General features: G+C 41.9%; 1 protein-coding gene across 2 annotated transcripts in view; it reads left to right on the top strand.

The window, feature by feature from the left end:
• The window catches only part of LOC137277524 (solute carrier organic anion transporter family member 5A1-like), a 76,327-nt gene that overhangs the window by 38,714 nt on the left and 11,992 nt on the right, over positions 1-25,621 (top strand). For both annotated transcript variants that reach the window (XM_067809295.1, XM_067809296.1), the window contains exons 3-4: positions 14,784-15,092; positions 23,818-23,982. In XM_067809295.1, the coding sequence (XP_067665396.1) occupies positions 14,784-15,092; positions 23,818-23,982 (474 nt within the window). The remainder of the gene's footprint in view (positions 1-14,783; positions 15,093-23,817; positions 23,983-25,621) is intronic.

Genomic DNA, 25,621 nt, shown 5'->3' with positions numbered 1-25,621 from the left:
TTAAGTGGCGAGTCGCACACGTGACACTTAGTGCTACTAGCGTGAGCTAGCCTGTCGGCTCGGGTCATACGCATGGGAGCGATTCTATATAATGTATTCCTAATAATTTTTTCTTCCTCCTGCAAACACTTTAGAAACCTTTCAGCCGCGTCAGGGCCCCTATACACTACCGGAGCTTTCGTTTCCCCGTCACAACGGACGACAATGTATCCAAACGAACAGGCTTTATGCTCTTGTGTCTTGTGGGTGAAGCTACCCCCACTAGGGGGTGTGGGGGAATCCCCACCCACAACTAAGGCTTCGAAGTCGGCGTATATAATATAAGGCACAGACATTTGATTCTTGTGGTTACTGAATTTTAGGATATTGTCACCTTCCTTAGGCATGTCGACTCGTATCGCCGTCTGCCCCACACCTTGACAATCATCCCGGTGGGATTCTAATAAATCAGCTCGGGTGAAGCCATGTAGGCATCGTACACAAAAGTGTTTTTCCCCATCGTGTTTCGACTGGTCGTGCAACAACCGGCTGAGATTTTTTATCCACGTGTAGTGATACGTTTCACCTCGCTTGATCATGAATAAATTAATAACTTGGCGATCCTTCACCGGGCTGACCCTGTGTACTATTGTTGTGTTACCTTCGTGTCCAAAGACATTTATAGCCAGATTATTCTGTTTTTCTACTTTAGTGATCTGGGATATTGGGGTGGGTTCATCTATACCATCCCAGTTGAGCCCATCGTCCTGTGGATAATTAGAAGGCCTGTTCGGATTAGTGGCAGCTGGAAATAAGGCTGACCTGATAGCTAACCTCAGGCAATCGTTTCCTCTATTCTTAACGTTTACTATGGCTTGTTTGTTCTTATAGTAGGGAGGCAAGGCTAGGTATGACCCACCTCTGAACGGCACGTAGTTAGCTATATCTAGATAGACGTTATCGATTTTATCTACAGCCCACCCGGACCCCATGTGCGTGTAGCGTTCTAGGTATTCTCGTATCTGCTGAAAACTATTATCGATTGATGCGTCAATGGTCTCTGCATGTGTGACGACCTCTTGTTGACCTCGGAAGTAAGGTTGAACATACTCAGTGACCCCTGTGGTGCCCTCCTTATCGAGCGACATTTTCACTGTGATCTGAAACTTGATACTTCCTAGGTTATTTAGTTCCTGGTTGACCTTATCAGCTATCAGAGGCTTGATATCTGTAATGTCTATGTTTCTATCGACGTGCATGCGCCAACCTCTCAAATAGTTGCCTACAGCGCGCTCAGTGCGCACGAACTGTAGGTCAATAGCTCTATTCTGTCGTAATAATTCTACAAGCTGTGGTTTTCTCATACGGGAATACCCGCCTAAACCCAAATCGTGTGCCTCGGTTTTCAGTTGTTTTACAGTGGGTACGGGGGCATGTGATAACAATGCGGTTAACCCGGCTCTCCCCAGGTGTGAATAACCCGTGTGTCCAAGCTGTTTCGCTTGAGCTTTTAACTGTTTTACCGTAGGAGGGACTTCTAAACCTAATAATCTCAACAATGCTGGCTTCCGCATTCTAGAATACCCGATCACACCTCTCTGCTTTGCTACCCTCTTGAGCTCGCTTACAGTAGACATCGTGTTTACACCTAAGAGAACTAATGTCTAATTGGTTCACAGTAAGGGGAGGTAACTCTTAAGTGGCTATCTTGAGCAGTCGCCTACGTTCTTTTATGTAGCCTTTTTTATTCTCGTATATGAGTTGATGTCTGACTACGTTCGCTCCGTGAGCTTTACATAAACAGTAGTGCCCTTTAACCCCGATACCACACACAGAACACGTGTAGTTAGGACTTCCCATATGGAAACAACAGAACCCCTGATTCCTGCATTTCCTACCACAGGCCTCGGTCTTCCCCATAAGTATGTATTCGCATCGGTATGGAGCGGGTCTCATGTTTACTTATATAGGTGTTTTAGTTTAATTGCTTTGCAACCAACGCAGTAGCTGCTATACCCAACACTATGAAGCCCAGTTCACGATTCATTTGTCCCTTGGATGGTGTGTAGTACTGAGCGAGTGTGGGTTTATTGAGCGCTTCCAATCGTTTACCAGTTAGTAGGTAGTATTCTTTCATTGCTTCATCGACATCGTTGAATGTTTGAACGGCATGGTTTTCACGCTTGAGTTGTTCGTTAATGAAATCGAGCCTCTGGAGGCGTTTTTTAGCGTAATCAGCCTGTGCCTTTTGTAAGTTCTCAATAGCGAGATCGTGTCGCTTCCTTTCTTCCTGTATTTCAGCCCCATCTCGTAGTTTAGAGAAGAGGAAATTACTCCCGGAAAATGCCAGGGCATTCACTAACGCCCCACCGACCATCATAGCTATCGTGGCCATCCCTATATTTATTTCATTATATTATCAGGTATTATTCCTTGTTTTACTAGGATGTCTTTTGTGGCCATCGCCATACCAAGGTTCATTATGAGCATACCCATATCCTGCAGGTTGAAATCTAGCTTGATAGTTGGTTGTTTAAGCACCATTTTAGTCAACCGAGCGTACCCTACTGCTAGACTGGCTACCACTGTAGCGTGGTATGCGTCGTTGACGAACGTTTTCCCCTCAGACATTATGTATATAATATAAAATATTTTAAATTATAACATGATATGCGGGTCTACCATGGGGGATACCCCCATACCCCCACTGTTGGGGGTTACCTCACTGTTGGGTTGTGGCTCACTGTGGGAGGTGTATAACCATGTTATAACCACGGCAGCAGTTACACCTACAACCAACAACAGTCGGGTTGGGTTAGTCACTTTATGTTGGTTACACCACCGTTTTTTACCGGCAGCTACTCTCTTAGGGTTCTTCTGCCTGGTTACTGTGGGGGGTACCACCACTGGGGTCTCCACCGTCACTGGTTCCTGTGAATCCACTGGGGTCTCCTCCTGTGCAGCATCCATCTATACTATTATTATTATTCTTTCTCTCAAATTGACAATGTTTTGCCGTGATAATCGCCGCCGTCACTGGAGCCAACAACATACCATATTTGTGGTACAGCCCGCAGCTGATAGAGCTCACGGCGTGTTCGATAAAAGGGTCTTTCTCGAGGTCCTCCCATAGGTAAAGTCGGCGCTCTGGTGGAATGGGAAGGAAGTGTGATACAATACCGGTGTATATCTGGGTCATAGCCGATCCTATTGTCTTTGTCATTTCTGCTCCGAGCCGGGACTCGTATCTAGCGTACAGCTTATCGATTTCTTCGGCTGACATTTTGTTAATTTTATCTGGAGTGTAGTCTCCAAAGTAATGTTTGGCTTTGCCGCCAACAGCCAACGCCACCAGTTTCTCTCGCTTGTCATCAGTGGGGCCTGCGGGCGACAATTGTTCGAGCAATTCCTCACACTCCATCTTATAATATAACAAGTAAGATTTAGTTTTAACTATATAATACCCGATGCAGACAAAACACAGAGAAATGAAAGTTAAGTTGCACACGACAAATACTTCAAATATCATAGCTATGCTTAGCATTTGCTTAGCTTTGCTTAGCTTTGCTTAGCAAACTATATATGCTACTGGTTGGTCTGTCTTTAGAACGAGCTTAGCGTGTTTAGTTTCAGCGAGCTGTTTCTTCACCCGTTCCCGTTCTAATTTACTCATCACATCGTTCTCTCTCAAACACTCCTCGAACGAATCCCTGTCCTTGCAGTGAAATAAGGCCACCCATCGCGTCTGCTCCCTGAGGTCTTTCAACACCGAGTTGAACTTCTGCGTTAGCACCCAGACGCTGTGATTTGCATGACGGCCGGAGAAGGCCAGGTACGATAGCATGTCTCTCTTTTTTGTTATCTCGCGATTAGCGCTGCAGTCGTCCAGTATGAACAGCGTCGGTTCCCCTTTAAATTTCTCGTGAAGAGCTTTCAACCAGTCCTGCAGGCGTGTTCCAGGGTCGATTTTGTGTACGTCCGGGTCCGTCATCACCCAAGGTCGCGCGTACGTTTTATTCATGCTCAGAGTAGGGCACATGATAACGATGTTATCGAACACATCCTTGTAGTAACCCTCCAACATATCCAACACGAAAACGGTCTTCCCACAGCCAGTCTGCCCGCATATGATAGCGCAGTGTGGGTCAGTGGGTAGGTGGGGGTCTCCCCCACTAGTAGATGGCTTGCACGAATCTCCCATTGTCTATATTAAGTTGCGCGTCCATAATTACGTACAGATATAATTTCAACTTACCAGCGGTTTGAGCTTTCTTAGTAATCTGGATGGTTATCCCTTCGCTGCCGTTATCTATACGGCGCCCGCTACCGTGCAGTTTATCATCATCCGTGGATCGCATGTCCAACCATAAGGCATACTTGGTGGTCAGGTATTCACCGATCTGCACGGAGCCGAGGTCCAGGTCCTTTGTTATGTAATCCCCCACTGGTAGCTTTTTTATCTCATCCCACTGCTGGTGTGGCCTCATACCATGACTGAACAGCTGGTTGGGCACGCCCTCGATGGTAACTTCCACCTTTTCAATCTCGGGGTTGAAAAACTTCTCGCTGTCCCTCCGGAATGGATCATAATCCTCCACGGGGACGACCAGGATACCTTTCATCGATCGCGCCGGCACGTTCAGGTTGATATTCCACACAGTGTCGCTCTTATCTCGCACGACTGATCTATGCCTCAGTACGCGATCGTACAGGATAGCCATCTTCCCAGAGTACTGGCTTCGAACCTGCCTGGCCAGCTCCGGACTAGTGACCATGTCGAACTCCAGAGAGATGTTGTCTATGGTATAACTGGCCTCATCACCGTTCGGCGTACGCACTACTTTGCTATAGTCGTTAAACGTGAGCTCGTATTCGAGCCTATCACCCAGCGCGGCCTGGTAAAACGGCGCGTGTCCCGTGAGCAACTCGAAGTCGAGCGGCACGCAGAATCGATTCCCGTATGCTAGAGCGATGGCCTTTTCACCGTCCGATAGCTTGTCTTGCTGGTCTGTCGTGAAGACGTACCCTATGCGCGCCCGGGTTGATTTGCTGATACCCTGGTACACATCATTGACTCGTTCTCTCTCGCTTTTCCAGAGATCCTTGTAGCAGTGAAACACGTCGCTGTCGTCGATGCTCAGTACCTCGTTACCGCTTATCTTGACGGTCGTTTTCTTGATGATAGCTCGACCCACGTTCCGCACTAGCTCGCGTTTGTCGTTGTCGGAGGTCAACGTGATATTAAACGCCAGTCGAACAGTGCCTGGTACAATGAGGTCATTCTCACCAAGGTTTGGAAATCTAACCAGCAGAGTTTGATTCTGGTCTATCTTGCTGGGATTATTGGTGATGGTCACCGACTGTCGCACGGCTCTGGCACCTAATGGCTCTCTCAATCTTCTGAAAGGATCTAATTTTCTACCGTACATTGTTATATATAAATAAAATATATTTAAATACTAATGGATGAAGACATACCTATGGATGATATGCGGGGCGCTAGTGCCCAGGCATTCGATGATGAGCAGGAGACCTCATTTACTAGTTCACCATTGAGCCAAGAACTCTTAGAAACAACGGTAAATGATTATTACGAAAGTTTAAGAAGAGATAAAAACTACGTTGAACCACAGGGTATATACCATAAGAATTTTTTTGTTGATACAAAGGGTGTTCTACGTCTTAAGTCTGCCCCAGGGGTTGACCTCTTTAACAAGATCAATAAAAAACCACTGGCCTTGTCAACTCTAGCCAGCCGCAATGGTGGTGCTGAATTTATCCGTGAACATCTAAACATGCCTGATTACGGTGGTGCAATACCTAAGACCGTTAAAGAAGATCTGCAAGCTACCAGATCCCACCTCACCACTAGAGATGAAATGACACCAGAGCGTGCTACAGAAGCCTCGGACAGCATAGAAAAACTGTTGAGCACCTACTGGGACAAACCGTTACCGGGGTTTAACTTTCCGGTAAGGGAACTGTACGGCTTAGACGAAGCCGTGAAACGCGTGCGTGGAGAACTCGTGAACAACATGGGGAAACTGAACGAAATCGACGAGCACATCGCTAGGGAAAAAACCAAACTCAACGAAACTGAAAACGATGATATGAAACGCCGTATCAATGAACGAATACGTGATTTAGAAGACGAGAGACGTACACGATTGGAAGCCGCTTCCTCGAATCGTGAACAGCTTCGATCCCAGATCAGTCGCATTCGGGAAACAATCGATAGAATACTGAACGAGGATACAACTTTAGCCAACAAGATTCGGATATTATTCCGGGAGCAAGGGATCACCATCGCCAGCATTCTGACTGCATTGGGTTTCATCATATCAACCCTGGTGGTGTCACTGGTGGGAGGAACCCCTGTGGGGCCTGCCGGCGGCGGGGGAACTCCAAGTGGTGGTGGTGGTGTTAAAGACTGGATTAAAAAACTCGGGGAAGGCCTAGCTAAACTGGCTGGTAAAGCCGCCGAAGCCCTTCCCGGCATCCTGGGTAGCATCGTCTCGTGGTTGTTGAGCGCTCTGTCTAAAACTGCCATGTGGCTCAGTCAAAACCTGTGGGCAGCCATCGTCGCCGTGGCGGGTCTGGTGTACGTAGCGTCTAAGAAATCTTTAACCAAATAAGTCCCAAAGTTACCCCACCAACCACTAAGGTTGTTTTATTATCAATATGCTGCTGATAGGTGGTGGAAACCCCCACACCCCCCGGGGGTACCTCCACATGAACTTTAGGCTCCGGTGGTGGCGCAACTATACCCGTTTCACGTGGTTGGGTGTGTGGGATATGTGGGGTGTTAATATCGGGGTTGATACCCAACTTTTGATCCTTCGTGGCTATGACTATTTCGTTGTTATAACCCACCACTTTTTTTATTCTCAGTTGCATATCACTCGGAGCCATGTACAACCCCACGCCGAACACGTAGTCGACTTTCGACCTTGCGTATTCTAACACGTTTTGGTAGCGTTCGATAGCCCGCGGGAGATCAACTGGAGAATTGATAGCATCCTCAACGTTGGAAACGAATTGTGTCTGAGCGTCGTAAGCAGTTCCCTTACCGATGATGTTGGAACGCGTCATCGACTGCGCACCCAACAGCGCCCACACGTACGTTCGAATCGAGTCGTTCAACCTGACTACCCCGGCACGAGTGAATCCTTTCGACGTGTCCAGCATGAACATTTTCCACCCGTCTGCGTTTGACTGATCCTGCTCCACTTTTTGTATTATAAAAGCAACATCACCTTTAAAGTCCATACGATCATCCCTCCATTCATTACTCGACAAAGCCAAGTCCTGCCGAAGTATACCTCGTCTCACTAAATCATCACTGGCATCTTTCACTGGTTGTGGTCCATATTTAGCAGGTTTAGGAACAAGCTCCTTTAATACATGGAAAAAATTTTCCGTACTACCAATTTTTCGTTTCATAAAGTTTGTTAGTAAATATTTATTAAATGCTTTTGCCGCGAACCCATCACTGTAAGGAACACCCAACCCGTGGTTCTGCCCCGGCAAACGCCAATCCGTCTTCGGGTTTATTTCAAATTCATTGCAAATACGTTCGTAGGCCCGTCTATCGTACGGGTTGTTTGTTGCGTCCCACGCTTTGTCCTGTGGGAGGGGGGCGCTGATCTCTTTAAGGATACGTCTGACCTGGTAGTACACGTGGAACTTGAACACAGATTGACTCAGCGGTCCACGCCGAGTGTCGGTTAATGTCACACCACACCCCGTTGTAGCGCACCACACGGCAAAGTTGAATTGATTCTGCCAGAACTGCATAGGGTTGTTGAACCAAGCGTGGACTGCCTTGACGTTAGTCACCGAAAGCTTATACTTATCAGGCATATCTATAAACTTGGCATTGAAAGACAACCCAGGAGCAACCACAATCTTCATGGTGGAGAAATCTACATCCAGTTTAGGGTACAACACACCAGGGGCATACATTTTAAAACTATTATATAATAAATATATATGTAATATGTACATAACACTTCCAGGAATAACGAGCGGTGAGGCCGTTCAGCTGACGCACGCGATCGATAACACGTCAGGTCAACTCGAAGTCGCACTCTGCGATATCACCTACCTACCGCAATGGACTAACATTAATATCAGCAACAATAAGCTGTTCGTCAGTGGAACTCGCAGTCAAATAACTGACGGCTACTACAGCGTGTGCTCGCTAAACGACGAGGTCTTCAAACCCCTGGGAGCCGAACTCAAGATGAACGACTCAAACGGCACAGTGGTGTTAATCAATAACGGAAGAACCTCCTTGAGGCTCGGCCGACCATTAGCGAGGATACTCGGTATGTCTCCTGACGAGATAAAACCAACAACAACCGTCACAGGCACGAAGTTACCAGACCTAGTACCGTACCGAGAGCTGTACATTCATCTCGATCAGGTAAGCACAACGTATAACATTCAAGGAGGTCACCCTTCCACTATATTGAGAGCAGTGCCGGTGAAAACTGAGAAATTCAACGACGGTAGAACCGAGTCGTTTTCACCACGGCAGTATAAGAGATTAACCCAGGGCAACATACCTGAGCTGACAATATCGGTGTTAGATATAAATCATAATCCTGTAAATATAGGATACCTCAGCTTAACGCTTCACGTAACATGACCAGCGCACAAGGGCCCGGAGTGAAAAAATGCGTCAATATCGGGATCTCCGACCTCGGAGACACACGCGGTTTCGACGCTCCCGGAGTAGATGGTAAAACGTACGCCTTGCAACTGAAAAATAACATTTACAAACGCGTTGAAGTCTCCTCCGGTGGAGCCCTAAGTGATATGATAGATACCACAGGAGCAACAGCCAACACTAAATACGCCCTCGTCAACACCGGTGATGACAACTGGAGAATATACCCATCATTCGGAGGTAAACTGTTCGACTTAGGCGATGTTGAGAGCACTACCGTCGTCAAAAACAAACCATATATACTCGTCTTCACCGAAGATGACAAGTGGGTGTTGTTACCCGATAAAGACGACTGGTTGATCAATATTAGACTCATCTCCCCTTACGTGTTCACAGATAACAAAGACAACCACCTAAACAAAGTCGTGAACAATGGAACCCTGCTCGTGGCTTACGTCCCAACTCAAAGACGTAGCGTAGTCGTCAGCCCAGCCAACACTGCGGTAGCCCACATGCTATCGAGTAAACCGGCCGTACAAAACGTGAAATTGCAGTTGGTGTCTGAATTCGAAGGCGTGACCAAGGTACTAGATAATATAACTATAAACGGAACACTGATCATCAAAGTCTACCTAGGGGAACCATCGGGGAATAATATCGAGATCGTGAAGGGGATCAAACTCGGGTGGGGTAAACAACATCAGTTTCAAATTTGTAATGTTTACGTGCGTAGGGGTGTCGCCCCCAAGACCAGTCTACAGGGGGTCAACGTGATCGTGGAAAATAAGATATCACTAATCAATATCTTCCTACCTGACAACATACACTTCATGGGTATGAAGTTAACCCCTGAATTATTATCAGAAAACCAGTTGGAAATTATATCATAATAGTATAATAATGACTAGTCATCATCCCAACACTACACTTAACGACCTGGGAGATACGGAGGGATTCGATCAGCCTGGTGAGGAAGATGAATTATACATCCTGCACTTCAAAGACAACGTGTACAGACGGGTGCCGTTACCAGATTTAAAAGAGCCCAAATGGCTGATCAACTTAACATTCACCTCACCTTATATAACATTAAATAATGGGGTTGTTTCTAAGATTAAGAACAACGGTATCTGGGCAGGGGATTTCATTCCGGAGAGTAGATTACCCATGGTAACTATTGGTGACAAAAAAAAGGGGTTATTTGCTTATCCAAACAATAAATTAATATTTAGCAGTAATATTGATAGAATATCCCCCCCTTTCACCCTCATCATAGAAGTCTTCTTTACGGGTTTATCCGATGGAGACCCAATAATACACCAAATTTTACCCGAGGTGTATATAAGCTGGATTAGAGAACACCAAGATAAATATTGCCGTATTGTTATACAACAGGATACCACGGGTCCTATAAACCACTTAACAAGCCTCAGTAGGGTTTTTATTACAACAGGAAATTCTATTAGTCTCTCACCTATTGCCCTGACTAATAGTCTAGAACTTGTAGACTTCAAGTATATTGATAGAATATTAACTGAACCCCAATTAAAATATCTTTCAAAATATACATTATAGGATGGGCCTGTACCCAGTTGTAGAGGAAGTAGCGAAGACATTGGAAACCGTAGATGGGTTCCGCTTGAGGCAGTTATGTGATATGAAACGCCAACTAGAACAAGACCGTGACACGCGGAAAGCACTATGTAAAAAATATAATAGAGCTTTCAATATCGTGGACGGGGCTGACACTACCCTTATGGCAACCAGCATGGGACTAGGGGCGGCAGGCGTTGGGTTGTTAACCACCATCGTGGCTGCACCTATAGTGCTAGGTATTGAAATAACGGCTGGGGTGACAGGGTTGGTAGGGTTGGCGCTTAAGTTAGTATCACGCAGACTTAATCGTAAGGTATTGAAACACGACGAGATCAGGGTTCTGGCCGAAGCAAAACTCAACACAGTGAGTGAGCGAATTTCCACGGCACTCTCTGACAGTAAGATCTCAGAAGAGGAGTTTAGTTCAATCCTCTCTGAATTTAAAAAATATAACGGAATGAAACAAGATATTCGATCCAAGTCTCGTAAGTCTGCTATCAGCGAGGACGAGAAAAAAAAGTACATAGCACAGGGAATACAAAAAGCCCAGCAAGCCTTTATTATGAACACCAAAGAGATCGTAGGCGGTTCACGTTAAACTGTTTCATCGATATAAATATAACATAACCGTAAGCGAGCCACCGATCCTATATGGTCAGTCAAAACTTACAACATAGATAAAGTGGATATGAAAGCCGACGAACCTAACTTATACTACTTGAGGGGTGGGCCGGGTAGGGGGTTTGTAAGAGAAGAATTATTGATCGTACCGTACGGCACAGTGTTACCGCCTGCCAAGTCACGGTAAACGTGATGGCGTGGTTTTGTAGTAGGGGCAATAATAGCAAGAGCTAAGGGTCCCACCAAAGCCTCATTTAGTAAATGAGGCTTTTTAGAGGGGTTTTTTGAAAAGTGTTTTCGGACTGTCATTCCCTATACTACTACTTGAGCTTACCAACCGGAGTGGTTCCGGTTACCTTCTAGAGAACTTTCATTAAGCATACAATCAAGAAGCCTTCCCTGGATCCAGACATCCTGAAAAGTTACAGACCAATATCTAACTGATCTTCATTTCCGAAGTCTTGGATAAAGTTGTAAAAATCCTACTCTTTGAACACATGGAGACGTTTTCCCGAACTGATAAATATAAATCTGGGTACAAGTCCAACCACAGCATGGAAACGTCCCTTAACTGTGTCCTTGACCGGATTAAGATGAGGGTTGACACTGGTTCAGTGGCTATGATGATGTGTTGGGACCTCTCTGCTGCATTTGATACAGTTGACCATCAAGGACTATTAGATAGCTTACACCAGGAGTATGGCATTAGCAACAAAGCACTGTTATGTTTCAAGTCTTATATGTTTGACAGAATTGAAGCAGCCCTGATTGGCAATGTGCAATCTGACAATATGTCTATGACCTGTGGAGTGCCATAGGTCTCGGTCTTAGGGCCAGTATTATTTACAATGTATATGAGACCACTCTGATGTATAATCTCCCAGCAGCAGGTTGCCCATCATTTTTATGCTGATCACTCACAGCCAATTGATCACTTGAACATAAACAAAAAAACCCAGTTATTTCCAAGGTCGAGAGTTGCATCTCAACAATTCAACATTGGATGTCATCGAATATGTTGATGTTGAATGACGATGAGACAAAAGCACTGTTTATAGGACCACCTGCAAGACTGAAGAAATGGGACATTACGCAGCTTCACACTGGTCAATCTGCAGAGGCTATTTCATCTTCACTCAAGAACTTAGGTGTTCATATTGACTGCAGACTTTCTATGGAAATTTAAGTTTCACAATTATGCAAATGCTGCTATTTTCATGTGAGAAACATTGGATCCATTTGCCATATGTTGACATAAGATGTGACAGCATGTCTCATGAGAATTTTAGTCCTCGCTTGTCTAGATTACTGTAACAGTTTATTATTTGGAGTTTCAAATGAGTTACTCAACAAGTTACAAAAGATTCACAACATTGCTGCTGGTATCATAACAAAGAGCAAGCCATCTTATACCATATCACCGATTCTACAATCTCACCACTGGTTTCACATTCCTGAACGTATCAAATTCAAAACACTGATTCTCACTTGTCAGGCAGTTCACCTATTTATCTCCACCTATCTATCTCCTGGGACCTATCTATCTTCAAGACCTCATGACACTCCCTCCAGAACTCTCCTCTCCCATGGCCAGTTTCTCCTGCTCATGTCTACTTAAGACACAAATCATATGGTGCTATATCCTTTCAGTATGCAGCTGCTACCCTTTGGAGCTCTCTGCTTCGTCATCTAGAACTAGTACCTACTCTGCCACGCCTCATAAAGAGACTCAAAACACACATCTTTCTTTTAATTGTTGTTATTGTTATTATAATTATTATAAGTGACATATTGTAAAGTATGAGACCAGATATTTAAGCAGGTTGTTTTTGCCCTTGAAATATGAAATTTCATATAATATTCAAAAGGGTCATTGCACATTTCATATCATAAATAATAATTTATGACAGTGCATACAACAATAGACATATTGTGATATATCTGGTCACTATCCTATGGTTCAGAGTGAAAATGATGTAGATATTAGAACAGGTATGTTTTCATTCAGCATCAAACATCTTGTGTGAAAAAATGTCCATTGATTTCAGCAAAGAACACTTGGCAGACAATTTAGGAGAAACAATGATATCATTCCACTGATTGGTTAGTGAGATACTACTCATTTCTACAAAATGTCAGCAACTGTCACTGTTATGGAATATGAATTGGGAAATTTGCAATTTCATTTTGGAAAATTTGTAATTTTGTTCTGGAAAATTTGCAATTTCATATTGGAAATTTTGACCTGCATCAGCTGCAGTCTTTCAGCAGAGTGTGAACCTATGAACAAGTTTAGATAAATTCCAGAACACAGGCCTAATTAACAAAACATGACTTAATAATTGGATCTTCCTTTCAAATTTGTAGTCTCCTTAAGTAAGTGTTCTATAGAAACAAAACTCTAGCATAGGACATGCACTTGTACTTGTATTCCCCCAGTCACGAGAACTGGGCAATGTTCCCACTGAAGACTAGTTGTGGCCAGCATGGCTTATTTCTGGCCAAGTGTTTAAACCTTCATGGGCCTGCTCGTACAACCTTCACCTGAGGAGGAGTAACATTCTTTATTTTATGAGTGTGTCTGGCCAGACAACCAAGCGCTGCTGTACCAGAGGCATACTCAAATGATCAGTGGAATTGCAGAGTCAGCATTTTACATTTCCACGTAGACCTGAGCCAAGCATTATTTTTGTGATGTGTGCTTATTAGATGTGATAAAGCAAAGTCTTAAGCACACACTTCAAAGGGTTTCGTAATTATACCCTTGGTCTGAGCAGAGATTGGTAGTTTTACATAATTTAAGTTATTGCTGGCTGTGAGGCAATTCTTATTTCAATATTTATCAAGATAATGCACAGTTTGTGTCAAACTGCAAGCTTATGTGTTAATTTGCCTGGGTCTTGGAACCATGCTAGAGGAGTTGAAAGTGGACTTGAGTATACAGTAGATATGTGAGAGAAATGTTAGTAATACCCTCATTCTGCATACATACCACCTGTGAAGGTCTCAGGGTAGAATAGGCCTTCAGCAACCCATGCTTGCCATAAAAGGCGACCATGCTTGTCGTAAGAGGCGACTAACGGGATCGGGTGGTCAGACTCACTGACTTGTTTGACTCATGTCATCGGTTCCCAATTGCACAGATCGATGTTCATATTGTTGATCACCTTATTGTCTGGTCCAGACTCGATTATTTACAGACGGTTGCCATATGGCTGGAATATTGCTGAGTTCGGCATAATACTAAACTCACTCACTCTGCATACATGCTTACAAAGAAATATACAAAGGCGTCTATAAAATGTTTGGGCATGTAATACTGGTCTTGCTACAAGGATTGATTAAACAATTAGCCATTATCAGTGTATGGTGTACATTGTTTATTCAGATGGGTATACAGGAAGTTAGTGTTTTCACTGAGTAACAGACTGTGGCGCTATTGCTATTTGAACCAGAAACTGTAGTAGTGATGATGTTTCATTAACTTTCAAGCTGCAGACTGTGCTAAGAAAAATATCTTGAGTCCGAGGCAGTAACGACCTTGTTTTAAACCAGACCATTAGGTTATTGTTTGAATTAGGCTGTTTGGAAAATGTTGTTCAAAATCGGCAGTAAGGATAATGTTGTTTGAATTAGACTGTGAGGATAATGTTGTTTGAATATAATGTTGGTCAAACCATTGTAACAAATGTTCCTTGAACCACCGAGTGTTTTGATAATGCTTTTTAAAGCAGAACAGTAAGGAAAATGTTGTTTAGACTTGTTTTATGATGTTTGAACCTGAGATTGTAATTACAACATTGTTGCCACTAAAAAAGTGATATTGAAATTGCTCACATGAATCGTGTCACATAAACAAGAAGGTACTAGATATATCTGCACTGTATCCTCACACTGACTGCTTTGTTTACAGCTTTCATCTATGCAACTGGTGCACTAGGTCCAGTCCTCGGGTACGCTCTTGGGGCACTTCTTCTACAGTACTATGTTGACACCTTCATCTATGACGTGGGACTCACCACATCCAGTCCCAACTGGATCGGGGCGTGGTGGGGCGGGTTCATCATCTGTGGACTCTTACTCCTGATGCTGGCTGTTCCTTTCCTCGCCTTCCCTAAAGTTCTCATCCAGGAAAAGAGGAAGCTGATGGAGCTTAAGGCCAAGGAGGACCTGTTGTCTCAGGAGGAGGATGAAGACAAGGAGTATGGGAAGACTATTAAAGGTAAGATAGAGCTGAAACATCCCGTAGATGGAGGAATATATAGGTTATCACATGAGTGTGTATGGGGATGCTTAATATCCTGCATTAGGAATAAATATTGTATTTAGTGAGCCTTGATGAGCTAAATACATAGTGTTTGGTCCTAATGCAGGATATTAACCATCCCTAAACACATGAGTGTAATAACCTATTTATCGTACAATGTCATCCTCATTTTATAATTTGAAAAAATGTGATTTCATTTGCCACAGATAATGGAATTGAACTTCGTTTGATATGCCTGCATATCTATGACGTCACAAATAAGTGTGTCACATGTGTAGAAATACGTGACATCACAAGCTCGGTGATGAAACCTGGATTCTTGTGCTGTCTGCTCACTTAAAGTGACAGTCATTTGGGAAACTAGAGGTGGTATCTTCCAGACCCTATGAAATTCTAACTTTGCTTCATAATCAGTCCCATCTATCATTATGAGACAACAGTTTTCTCTGATCAAGGCACTCGCAGTACCGTAACCATGACCATCAATGTGGACACAATCACTGATAGATGCACTCTCCTACCCAGATTTCAGTGAGGCGGGCCAGCATAGCATCTCTGCCACAAGCCTGTCCAGTCAATATTATGTACAAATTTCATAACGTTTTTCATTTTTGATGAGTCTACATATCTAATTAAACATTTGTGTCAAAATGGTTCAGTTTCACTGAAAAATTATCCTAAAACTTGTAACACTATTTCAATTTGTGTAGCGACCCTTTTTTTACATGGGTTGTACGGCTCCACATGCTGTCATTGAAGCCTAATGGGTAGGCTCCAAGTGGGTAGACACAAACATTGAAGATAGCCTCTCTCTCTCTCTCTCTCTCTCTCTCTCTCTCTCTCTCTCTCTCTCTCTCTCTCTCTCTCTCTCTCACACACACACACACTCCAAGCAAGTTGACACAAACATTGATGACAGCCTGTTTCTCTCTCACTCTCTCACACTCACACACACACTCACACACACTCACACACACACACACACACACTCACACACACACACACACACACACACACACACACACACACACACACACACACACACACACTGCTTCAATTGTCTTTAGTATTGACTGCAACTGCAGTTGGCACCATTTAATCTCTCACATGGGTTTTATTGAGGTCAGGAGTGCACATTGCTCTGCTGGTGATGTTGTACATCATATGTGCAGTAGCTTTGTGCAGGACAATGGAGAGTATCATCGGCATATTAAAGCCATGGCTGGGGAACAATGGTATCATGTAAACAGCTACCTGCTGCTATGGTGGCTGCATGATTACATCCTTGGTGGCATAATAGAACAGCATGTGGCACTAGTGATGGCATGTTTGCTTCAGGAGACGCTATCAAAATGGCGATTGCTTTAGTCATGTTTGCCAGATATTGTCCCACCTGCTGGTATGGTCGTTGGTCATTACATGGGGAGAATGCCTGGAGTTTTTGGAAATGCTGATTTTGAAATTACGTCTATTGTAAACAAGTGCTATGGGCTGGGGAAATTGTGATCATGATATTCTTGGTGAGATATGGTGGCCGAGCTGTACAAGCATTTTATTCATGACTGGAAGTTTGTAAATGCATCACAAAACCAATGTTGCAAATTCATCCTGAAACCTAGAATTACTGCAGTAGTGATACAACACTTGAGGAAACAGACATTACCAAAGTTTTGTAGTTAACTGTAAAAATACATCTGGTCACCTGTACCAGGAAGCTCCCGTTGACCTAATAAGGTGTTCCCATTTTTTTATTTCTTGCACCTATTTTTGAAGACATTGTCAGACCACACTCCTAATGCTCACATTTACTCCAGAAAAGTTGATTACCTCTCTGGCAATGGCCATTGAAGAAAACCTGATGCTGTCAGTATCTGAATGTAAGACCCTACCTGTTACAAAAACATGTGTCACTTTCTGACCTTCTTGTGAAAAGTTGATTTCATTACAGCTTGATTGCATCTCTTGTAAATCAAAAAACAGTTCTCAAGCTCCTCAATTCAGAATCTTGCAATCACATAAAACATTGCATCTCCAACCACGGTACATAACATGCCCAATTTATAGACACATCAATACGATTTCAGATTTCTTACTGACTTTATGCGCTCACTTAAATTCTGTTACTGTAGAGGGAAGTGTTAAGTGATGAAAGAATTAGACACAAAAATCACATCTAGATATTTCATGGCAGAAAACTGACAGAGATCTTTGAGCAGTGATCTGATTATTTTAGGGTACCTTCTCAAATACTCCAGAAGGAATTCCAGATTCATTGATTAAGCATAGCATAAGTTCAGATTGAAACAGCGTCTGGAGAAATGTGCAGAGAAGGGAGCATCGATTGTCTTAATCTGTGCCAACGGCTGCTCCCTCAGCCCACATGGTTGTAAGCATACCAGTAAGTCAAATATTTTAAAGTCTTTTTAGTGTGCAAATATTCGTGAATGTCAGTGTCTGTTAAGTATTTAAGACTGAAGTTTTCATATTTAAATTTGAAAAATGAAAACGTCTCCAGTGAAAAAAAATGTCATACCCATGTATGTTTTCAAAAGAAGACAGTTTTACCTGTTCTTGACTGCGTTGATCACTATACAGGGATTCCTGTCTGTTGGGATCACTGTCTTGTGTTATGTACAGGTGATTCCTGTCTGCTAGGACTACTGTACACTCTTACATACAGTTGATTCCTGTCTGTTATGATCACTATACAGTGTTAAATACAGGTGATTCCTGTCTGCTAGGATCACTGTACAGTCTTACATACAGGTGATTCCTGTCTGCTAGGATCACTGTACAGTCTTAAATACAGGGATTCCTGTCTGTCAGGATCACTGTACAGTCTTACATACAGTTGATTCCTGTCTGCTAGGATCACTGTACAGTCTTACATACAGTTGATTCCTGTCTGTTATGATCACTATACAGTGTTACATACAGGTGATTCCTGTCTGTTGGGATCACTGTGCAGAGATTACTGTCTAGTTGGATCACAAAATCAGCTACTCAGTGATCCTGTCAGTGAGTAGTCCCTGTTGATGATATCCAATTGACAGCTAAAATCTTCACTTGATCTTGATCAGAACCAACCATTATCCCTTATTTATGTACTGCACTGAGGGCAATTTCAACAAAAGAATCCAAATTTCTCATAATTTGTGATACTAAGATCATGAAAAGAAACTAAATTTTTCCCAATGTCCTCGCCAGAGGCTCTTTGTTTTAAAATCCAAGCTAATATTTAATAAAGGGCAGATACTCCATAATGTACTGATATGCCACTTGTATTTATGGAGTATCTGTTCTATGTTAAATATTATTGGCAGTGGGGTAGCTTTGCACTTAACCTGTTCGCTCACCATCATGCTTTGAATCCACCTGTGGGTGTAGTGTCCCAGAAGGTGTTCCTTGATAATGGCTGAATATTACCGTAACCATAATCATGAAAACACATTTAAAAGTATGAGTACTTTTATTCTCCATATGTCAGTGTATATCTGAGAGGTCATTATTGTGACTCAGTGACGTACTGCATGGGTGTTTCATCATACCCAAGTGTCATTGGGTGTTGTTCTTGATATCAACCTCTGGTTTGTTTGGAACAAACTCTGATACATATGCTGACTTGGTTGACACATCATTGTATCCAAATTTGCATAGATTAATGCTCATGTTCTTCACTGGATTGTTTAGTTGATTATTACTTACAGATCAATGCCATATAGCTGGAATAATGCTGAGTGCAGCATTAAATACCAAACAGACAGACAAACGAAACAAATAGAACAGACATGTATGGGAGCCCAAGACATATCTAAGATACTGCTGACCAGCATAAAAAGCTGCAAGGCTAAGTGTTTGACATACTGAAGAGGACACAGGAATGAGATGTCGTGAAACTCCCATTACAGCAAGATTTAGATAGCATGTGCACATGTCCGTCTACTTGTCGTTACAATCCCACTGAAAGACAATCAGGTTGAACAGTTGACAGTAGTTAGGAAAATATCATTTGCAGATAATATGAGAATCCCCCTGCCCAGTTCCTATCATTTTTATGAGTTTTTTTACCTCCATGTTGATTGATCCACCTGGCTCACATTGTGAGTGGGGCAACTGTCAGCTTGTTACCAGCAATCGTGCTGCTCTCCCATCGATCTCTCCCTTCCATCAACCAGTCTTTCACCTATTACAGCATATTAGGTGATTTTGAGTTCCTGATGTATCTGAACTGTAGTAGTATGTATGCCAGCTGCTGACAGCAAGGGAACATATGCTACATATGTAGGATATGAATGGGATGGCTTACAGTCATTAATCCTCCATTAAAGGCACTTATTTGGTGATGGATCTTTTCAAGAAGAAAACAGTTTCCCAACAATTTAATTATCTCCAGGCCGGTCTGTCTGATGGTGCTGCTGCTTACAATAATATACTATATATGCAACTGTATTACTGCTAATTGCAGGGGTGTTTTTGATTATAAGAAGGTTAACTGTTCAGGAACATTGTGAAATTGGTATCTGGAGTTATCTGGCTCACGTATGCTAGTAATAGATGGTGTTCTGGAACATGGACTTTTGTGTGGAAATGTCTGGATGGACACAATGTTCTGATGAGTGAAACTTTATCTGACTTTGTCATTAAACAGTGGATTTTCCTTCAATGTCTCTTCTATCTCATTAACCATAGTGGTTCTGCCTTTAACATTGATTCACTCACTGTAACCATTGCTATACTACCATGCAGCATAGCAAGTCTCAAGTTACCTTTTGTGACACTCATTCAACACATTGTGACTCGTTTTGAACATACTGTATAATAAAGTGTGTAAGCCAATTTTGAAGACCAAAAACTGTTGTCTGTAGAAGGGGGTCGACTTATCTATCTGTTGTTCTTATTTAACATCACTACAAGTACAGTACATTCTGTCTTTCTTGGATACCTGTATATACTGTCCAGAACTTACAGTCCCATAATAATCCTGTTTTGTTGTCATAATGTCTTGGATTCTCGTTGCTACAGATTTTGGATCAAAGTGTTGGGCCGAAAATGTAGTTATTAGTGAAAACATTGCTTTGTAATCAAGCAATGTTTAGACAGTCTGAATTGAGACAGACAGAGTGCACTTAATTAGTCAGTATGCTCAGAAAATGGAAACTGATGGTTCTATACCCAAGGTGAATGACATTTAGAGATGGTACTTTTTGTTGCCTTGCCTGGGGATCAACCAGTGACTGTTGGTCTGATTGTGTGTTGGCAGAGTACAACTCACTTCAGTAGCACTATAATACTGTCAGAAGTACTCACTAGCAGCAGCAGCCTCTCATGAACTTAGATGAAAGTTGCTACATGTAACATAAATGAAAGTATTGTGAAACCTTATTTACATGTCGACTCACTATTATAGTTTGTCAGGTTGAGTTATGAGAAGCAACACCAGCTGATTTAGCTCTGTATTCTGTGTACATGAATCAGGCCTCACGTGTCCTTGTACTCATTCTGTGTGATGCATCTAATAAATTAGTGGGGAATCCATTTAAGCAGGCTGTGATGGCATGTTGATGGAATTTCATCAATGAGTTTTATGACAGTATTAAGTGAGTGGAAGCCTGATGGAAGAAGCCCTCTTGGGGACATGAAGGTTATAGGGTCTGCTACAGCTCGAGTACAAACAGTCAACATGACAGACATATCAGGTTATCAGTAGTTTATAGCAAGCAGACTATCTGTAAGTTAATGATAATGTTGAAAAGAAATCTTTCAGCTCATTCCTCAGGTTAGATTGTCTTGGACAGTATATCCACATGACAAAGTACAATCTTAATAAGGCCAGACCAGGTCTATTTCTTGTTTCATGAATTTTAAGGGTTTACTGTTGCCTGGAGGGTAACTTCCATTTAAGGGTTTACTGTTACCTTTAGGGTAACCTCCATATAAGGGTTTACTATTACCTTTAGGGTAACCTCCATATAAGGGTTTACTGTTACCTGTAGGGTAACCTCCATATAAGGGTTTACTGTTACCTGTAGGGTAACCTCTGTATAAGGGTTTACTGTTACCTTTAGGGTAACCTCCATATAAGGGTTTACTGTTACCTGTAGAGTAACCTCTGTATAAGGGTTTACTGTTACCTTTAGGGTAACCTCCATATAAGGGTTTACTATTACCTTTAGGGTAACCTCCATATAAGGGTTTACTGTTACCTTTAGGGTAACCTCCATATAAGGGTTTACTGTTACCTGTAGAGTAACCTCTGTATAAGGGTTTACTGTTACCTTTAGGGTAACCTCCATATAAGGGTTTACTATTACCTTTAGGGTAACCTCCATATAAGGGTTTACTGTTACCTGTAGAGTAACCTCTGTATAAGGGTTTACTGTTACCTTTAGGGTAACCTCCATATAAGGGTTTACTGTTACCTTTAGGGTAACCTCTGTATAAGGGTTTACTGTTACCTTTAGGGTAACCTCCATATAAGGGTTTACTGTTACCTTTAGGGTAACCTCCATATAAGGGTTTACTGTTACCTTTAGGGTAACCTCCATATAAGGGTTTACTATTACCTTTAGGGTAACCTCCATATAAGGGTTTACTGTTACCTTTAGGGTAACCTCCATATAAGGGTTTACTGTTACCTTTAGGGTAACCTCCATATAAGGGTTTACTGTTACCTTTAGGGTAACCTCCATATAAGGGTTTACTATTACCTTTAGGGTAACCTCCATATAAGGGTTTACTGTTACCTTTAGGGTAACCTCTGTATAAGGGTTTACTGTTACCATTAGGGTAACCTCCATATAAGGGTGTACTGTTACCTTAAGGGTAACCTCCATATAAGGGTTTACTGTTACCTTTAGGGTAACCTCCATATAAGGGTTTACTGTTACCTTTAGGGTAACCTCCGTATAAGGGTTTACTGTTACCTTTAGGGTAACCTCTGTATAAGGGTTTACTGTTACCTTTAGGGTAACCTCCATATAAGGGTTTACTGTTACCTTTAGAGTAACCTCCATATAAGGGTTTACTGTTACCTGTAGGGTGACCTCTGTATAAGAGTTTACTGTTACGTGTAGGGTAACCTCCATATAAGGTTTTATTGTTGCATGTCTGTTAATCATATTTTACATTGCAATGTAGATCTCTCAATTACCGAAAATTAGAATATTTTCAAATTTGTTCATAGTAATGTCTCTCAGGCAAAAACCTTTTCTCAGTGTACATATCCTAGTCTATGTCTGTGCATTGTTGAACGATAAATTGTGTAATTATCAGGACAGGGGTTTTCAATCCTTTACTTAAATGAGTAAAATACATTTCAATGAAATGTTACCTCTAGACAACATACAGATAGGGGATTAAAGTAGCATATAAGTAACTATGACCCAACTTGTTGGCAGACTTTGATAACGAAGAGAATATGGGAACTTCCTGGCGTAGACATGTCACTGCAGAGTAGATCCTAACATGTACTTGTTAATATGTGTCACAGAACACTGCAGATATGGCAATCATGTTCTACAATATTGTGCTATAGTTTCAGTTTGTGATTGTTGTGTGTTTTATTTCATGTAATTTGTGATACATTTTTGTATAGGTCCTGTCATATTCTACCTGTCATTTACTGCAATGGAATTTATTATCAAGGCAATTGAATATTTTCAGTTTTTTTCTTTATTGTATATTTCTTGTTGTATATTTCTTGTTGTATTCATCTTGTAAGCTGTTCCCATTCAGCATACATCACAATCTATATACTGCCCATGAAAAGTTTAGACTCACTTATAACACTCACTGTATGATACGTATCACGAATATTGGGTAATTAAGTAATTGATGTACAATATGGAACGCCCATGTTGACTGTTGATCTGTTGTAGTACTAACTAGTGATCTGACATGACACTCAAATTTGGTATGTAGTACACTAATATTGGTAGTTCACAGTACCATGTGCAGCCATTGCAAGCTAACACTACTGCAATGCTAGTACATATTCCATTTTTGCATGTCTCACTTTAATAAGGTCTCAAGTAAAACATGCTCAGATAAAAAAAAATGTAAATATTCATTCATAATCGGTTCTGGTGACCACAAATAATGAATTGTGTTCATGAAGGGCTACGGTTTGATTAACTGAATATGTGAGTGTATGGTAACAGCCCTAGTATATATGGTGACAACTAGGATGTATTTCTCCTCTACCTCTAACCTGGCTTAAACAACTACAAACCTTATGCAGATCAGTTGCATGAGGATCATGCATAAAATTGCCGAAAAGCATGTGCAAATATTGTGCATGTGAGCAGCTGGGTTATGGTGTAATGTTTTGATAAGAATTCACCTTTTTTCACAAAATTTTATATACTGTCCAGAACTGTATATAATTATTGAATGCATGACAATAATCTTTTCAATGTTACAAATTTGTTTTACAATACACCAGTTCATGTATAAACAGTACGTTTAAAAATTATGGGTTATTTTGCAAAATCTAGTTTGGAGCTGTTGACTGAAGTAAGGGGCTACATATACAATAGTGAGTCTATACTTGTGATGAGTAGTACTATGTGTGAATCCCATTTCTGGTGTTTCTTGCTGTGATACTGTTGGAATATTTCGAAAAGCGGTGTAAAAGTATTCTCACTCACTCACTCACTCACTCCAATGTTATATGTTTCAGATATCCCCCGGTCAATGTTACGCCTAATGAAGAACTCTGTATATATAGTTGTGTGCCTGGGAATTTGTTGTGAAATCTCTATTGTGAGTGGATTTGTCGTCTTTCTTCCAAAGTACATCGAGACCCAATTTGGTACTTCTACATCCGTCGCAAACTTATTTACAGGTGAGTAACAAGCGGTACTTATGTAAACAGCAAAGCACTTCTATGTCTACCGTATATGCACTAGGTGGATATGAAGTTTTATTATCCATACAGTGAAACATAACCGAGTACATCAAATTCATATGTTGCACACGTGTAATAAATCCTAAAACGAATTTCATTGGTCAGTTATCCGACCATGACCTCCATGACCCCAATGGAATGTGGAACTACTTTTTTCATTGATAACTTTTTACTACAAATTTACTGCGAATGTTCAGTCTTGCTACTACGAGAACACACCAGTGAAATGCTACCAAATACAAAACGTTACAAATAAACAATTTTTCACACACCGTGTTTATCGATATGAGATTTCAAGAAAAGGTAAAAATAAACACGGCTCGATAACAACAATTGGAGCACACGTAACTGGCGACAAACAGCTAACTAATCACAGTGCCCGCAAACATTTGATTCAGAAGTTGCAAGACAATAACGTAGCTCCAACGCAAATCATGCAGGTGTCTGGACATAAAAATGCACAGAGTGTGAACAATTATTCACGCCTTTCTGATGGACAACACTGGGGAAGTGGGAAATCTGTTGTCTTCGACCAGAAATCAGCCTGCCATGTTTCCATGCTCGCGTCACGCATCTTCAATCGTTCCGCAATTTGTCCTAAATAAATATAACATCCCAATGCATGTCGTACACAAACTCAAGCAAAGCCTTGTCTAGTGATGTTGTTCACACTATCTTCGAAGGTCCAGTATACGGGGGGACATTCCACATCAAAATTGACAAGTCTCTAATGGCAGTGAGTGAGACTGAGCTGTTACAAACCGTTGCTGTGTTGCTCGATCTCCTCTCAGTGACTCTTCTGACGATGAACAACATTCCCATTAACAATGTTTCCAGTTATACCATTCTTACATTAAGTTACCATTACTTAAGTTGGTAAAAATTAAATTTCAATTGAAAATGTGTATTTTTTTTCTTCGTGCAAGAGGATCTAGTCAATATGTCATGCTCTTTTCATAGTAGCATTACACAGGGAGTTTACGTCCATAGTGCCGCATCACTGTATTTTTACGTGACCTTGACCTTTACGTCAAGTGACAACAGCTGATTTCGTTTTACCTGGAGTTGTTTACAAATAAAAAGTTAGATACAAATGGATAATAAAGAAATTAACACACTCGCGAGTGTGTCATACTGTTTTGTACAAACAATATGACACACTCGCTCTTGTAATAATCTCTATATATTCACGTTAATCCTCAGGCCATCCTGTAGTCTCATTTTACATGTACCATTATCATAAGATTGGCCATATTGTTTGTATTCATGGGGCTTTTAAACCTGACCCTTTGAAGGTCTGGGGTAGAATAGGCCTTGAGCAACCAATGCTTGCCATATCGGAATCAGGTGGTCAGACATTGCTGACAGATGCACAGATTGATGCTCATGCTGTCGATCTTTGGAATGTCTGGCCCAGACTTGAATATTTACAGACCGCCGCCATATAGCTGGAATATTGCTGAGTGCAGGGTAAAAACTAAATTCACACACTCACTCTTGGCCTTTCCTCCCATATTTAAGTGAGTCTTTTTTCACACAAATTAGGATTGTACAAAGGTACAGCTCAAAGCTGGGT

Source organism: Haliotis asinina, chromosome 3, assembly GCF_037392515.1.
Source record: "Haliotis asinina isolate JCU_RB_2024 chromosome 3, JCU_Hal_asi_v2, whole genome shotgun sequence".
Lineage (NCBI taxonomy): Eukaryota > Metazoa > Mollusca > Gastropoda > Lepetellida > Haliotidae > Haliotis > Haliotis asinina.
This window is presented reverse-complemented; position numbering and strand designations above follow the sequence as displayed.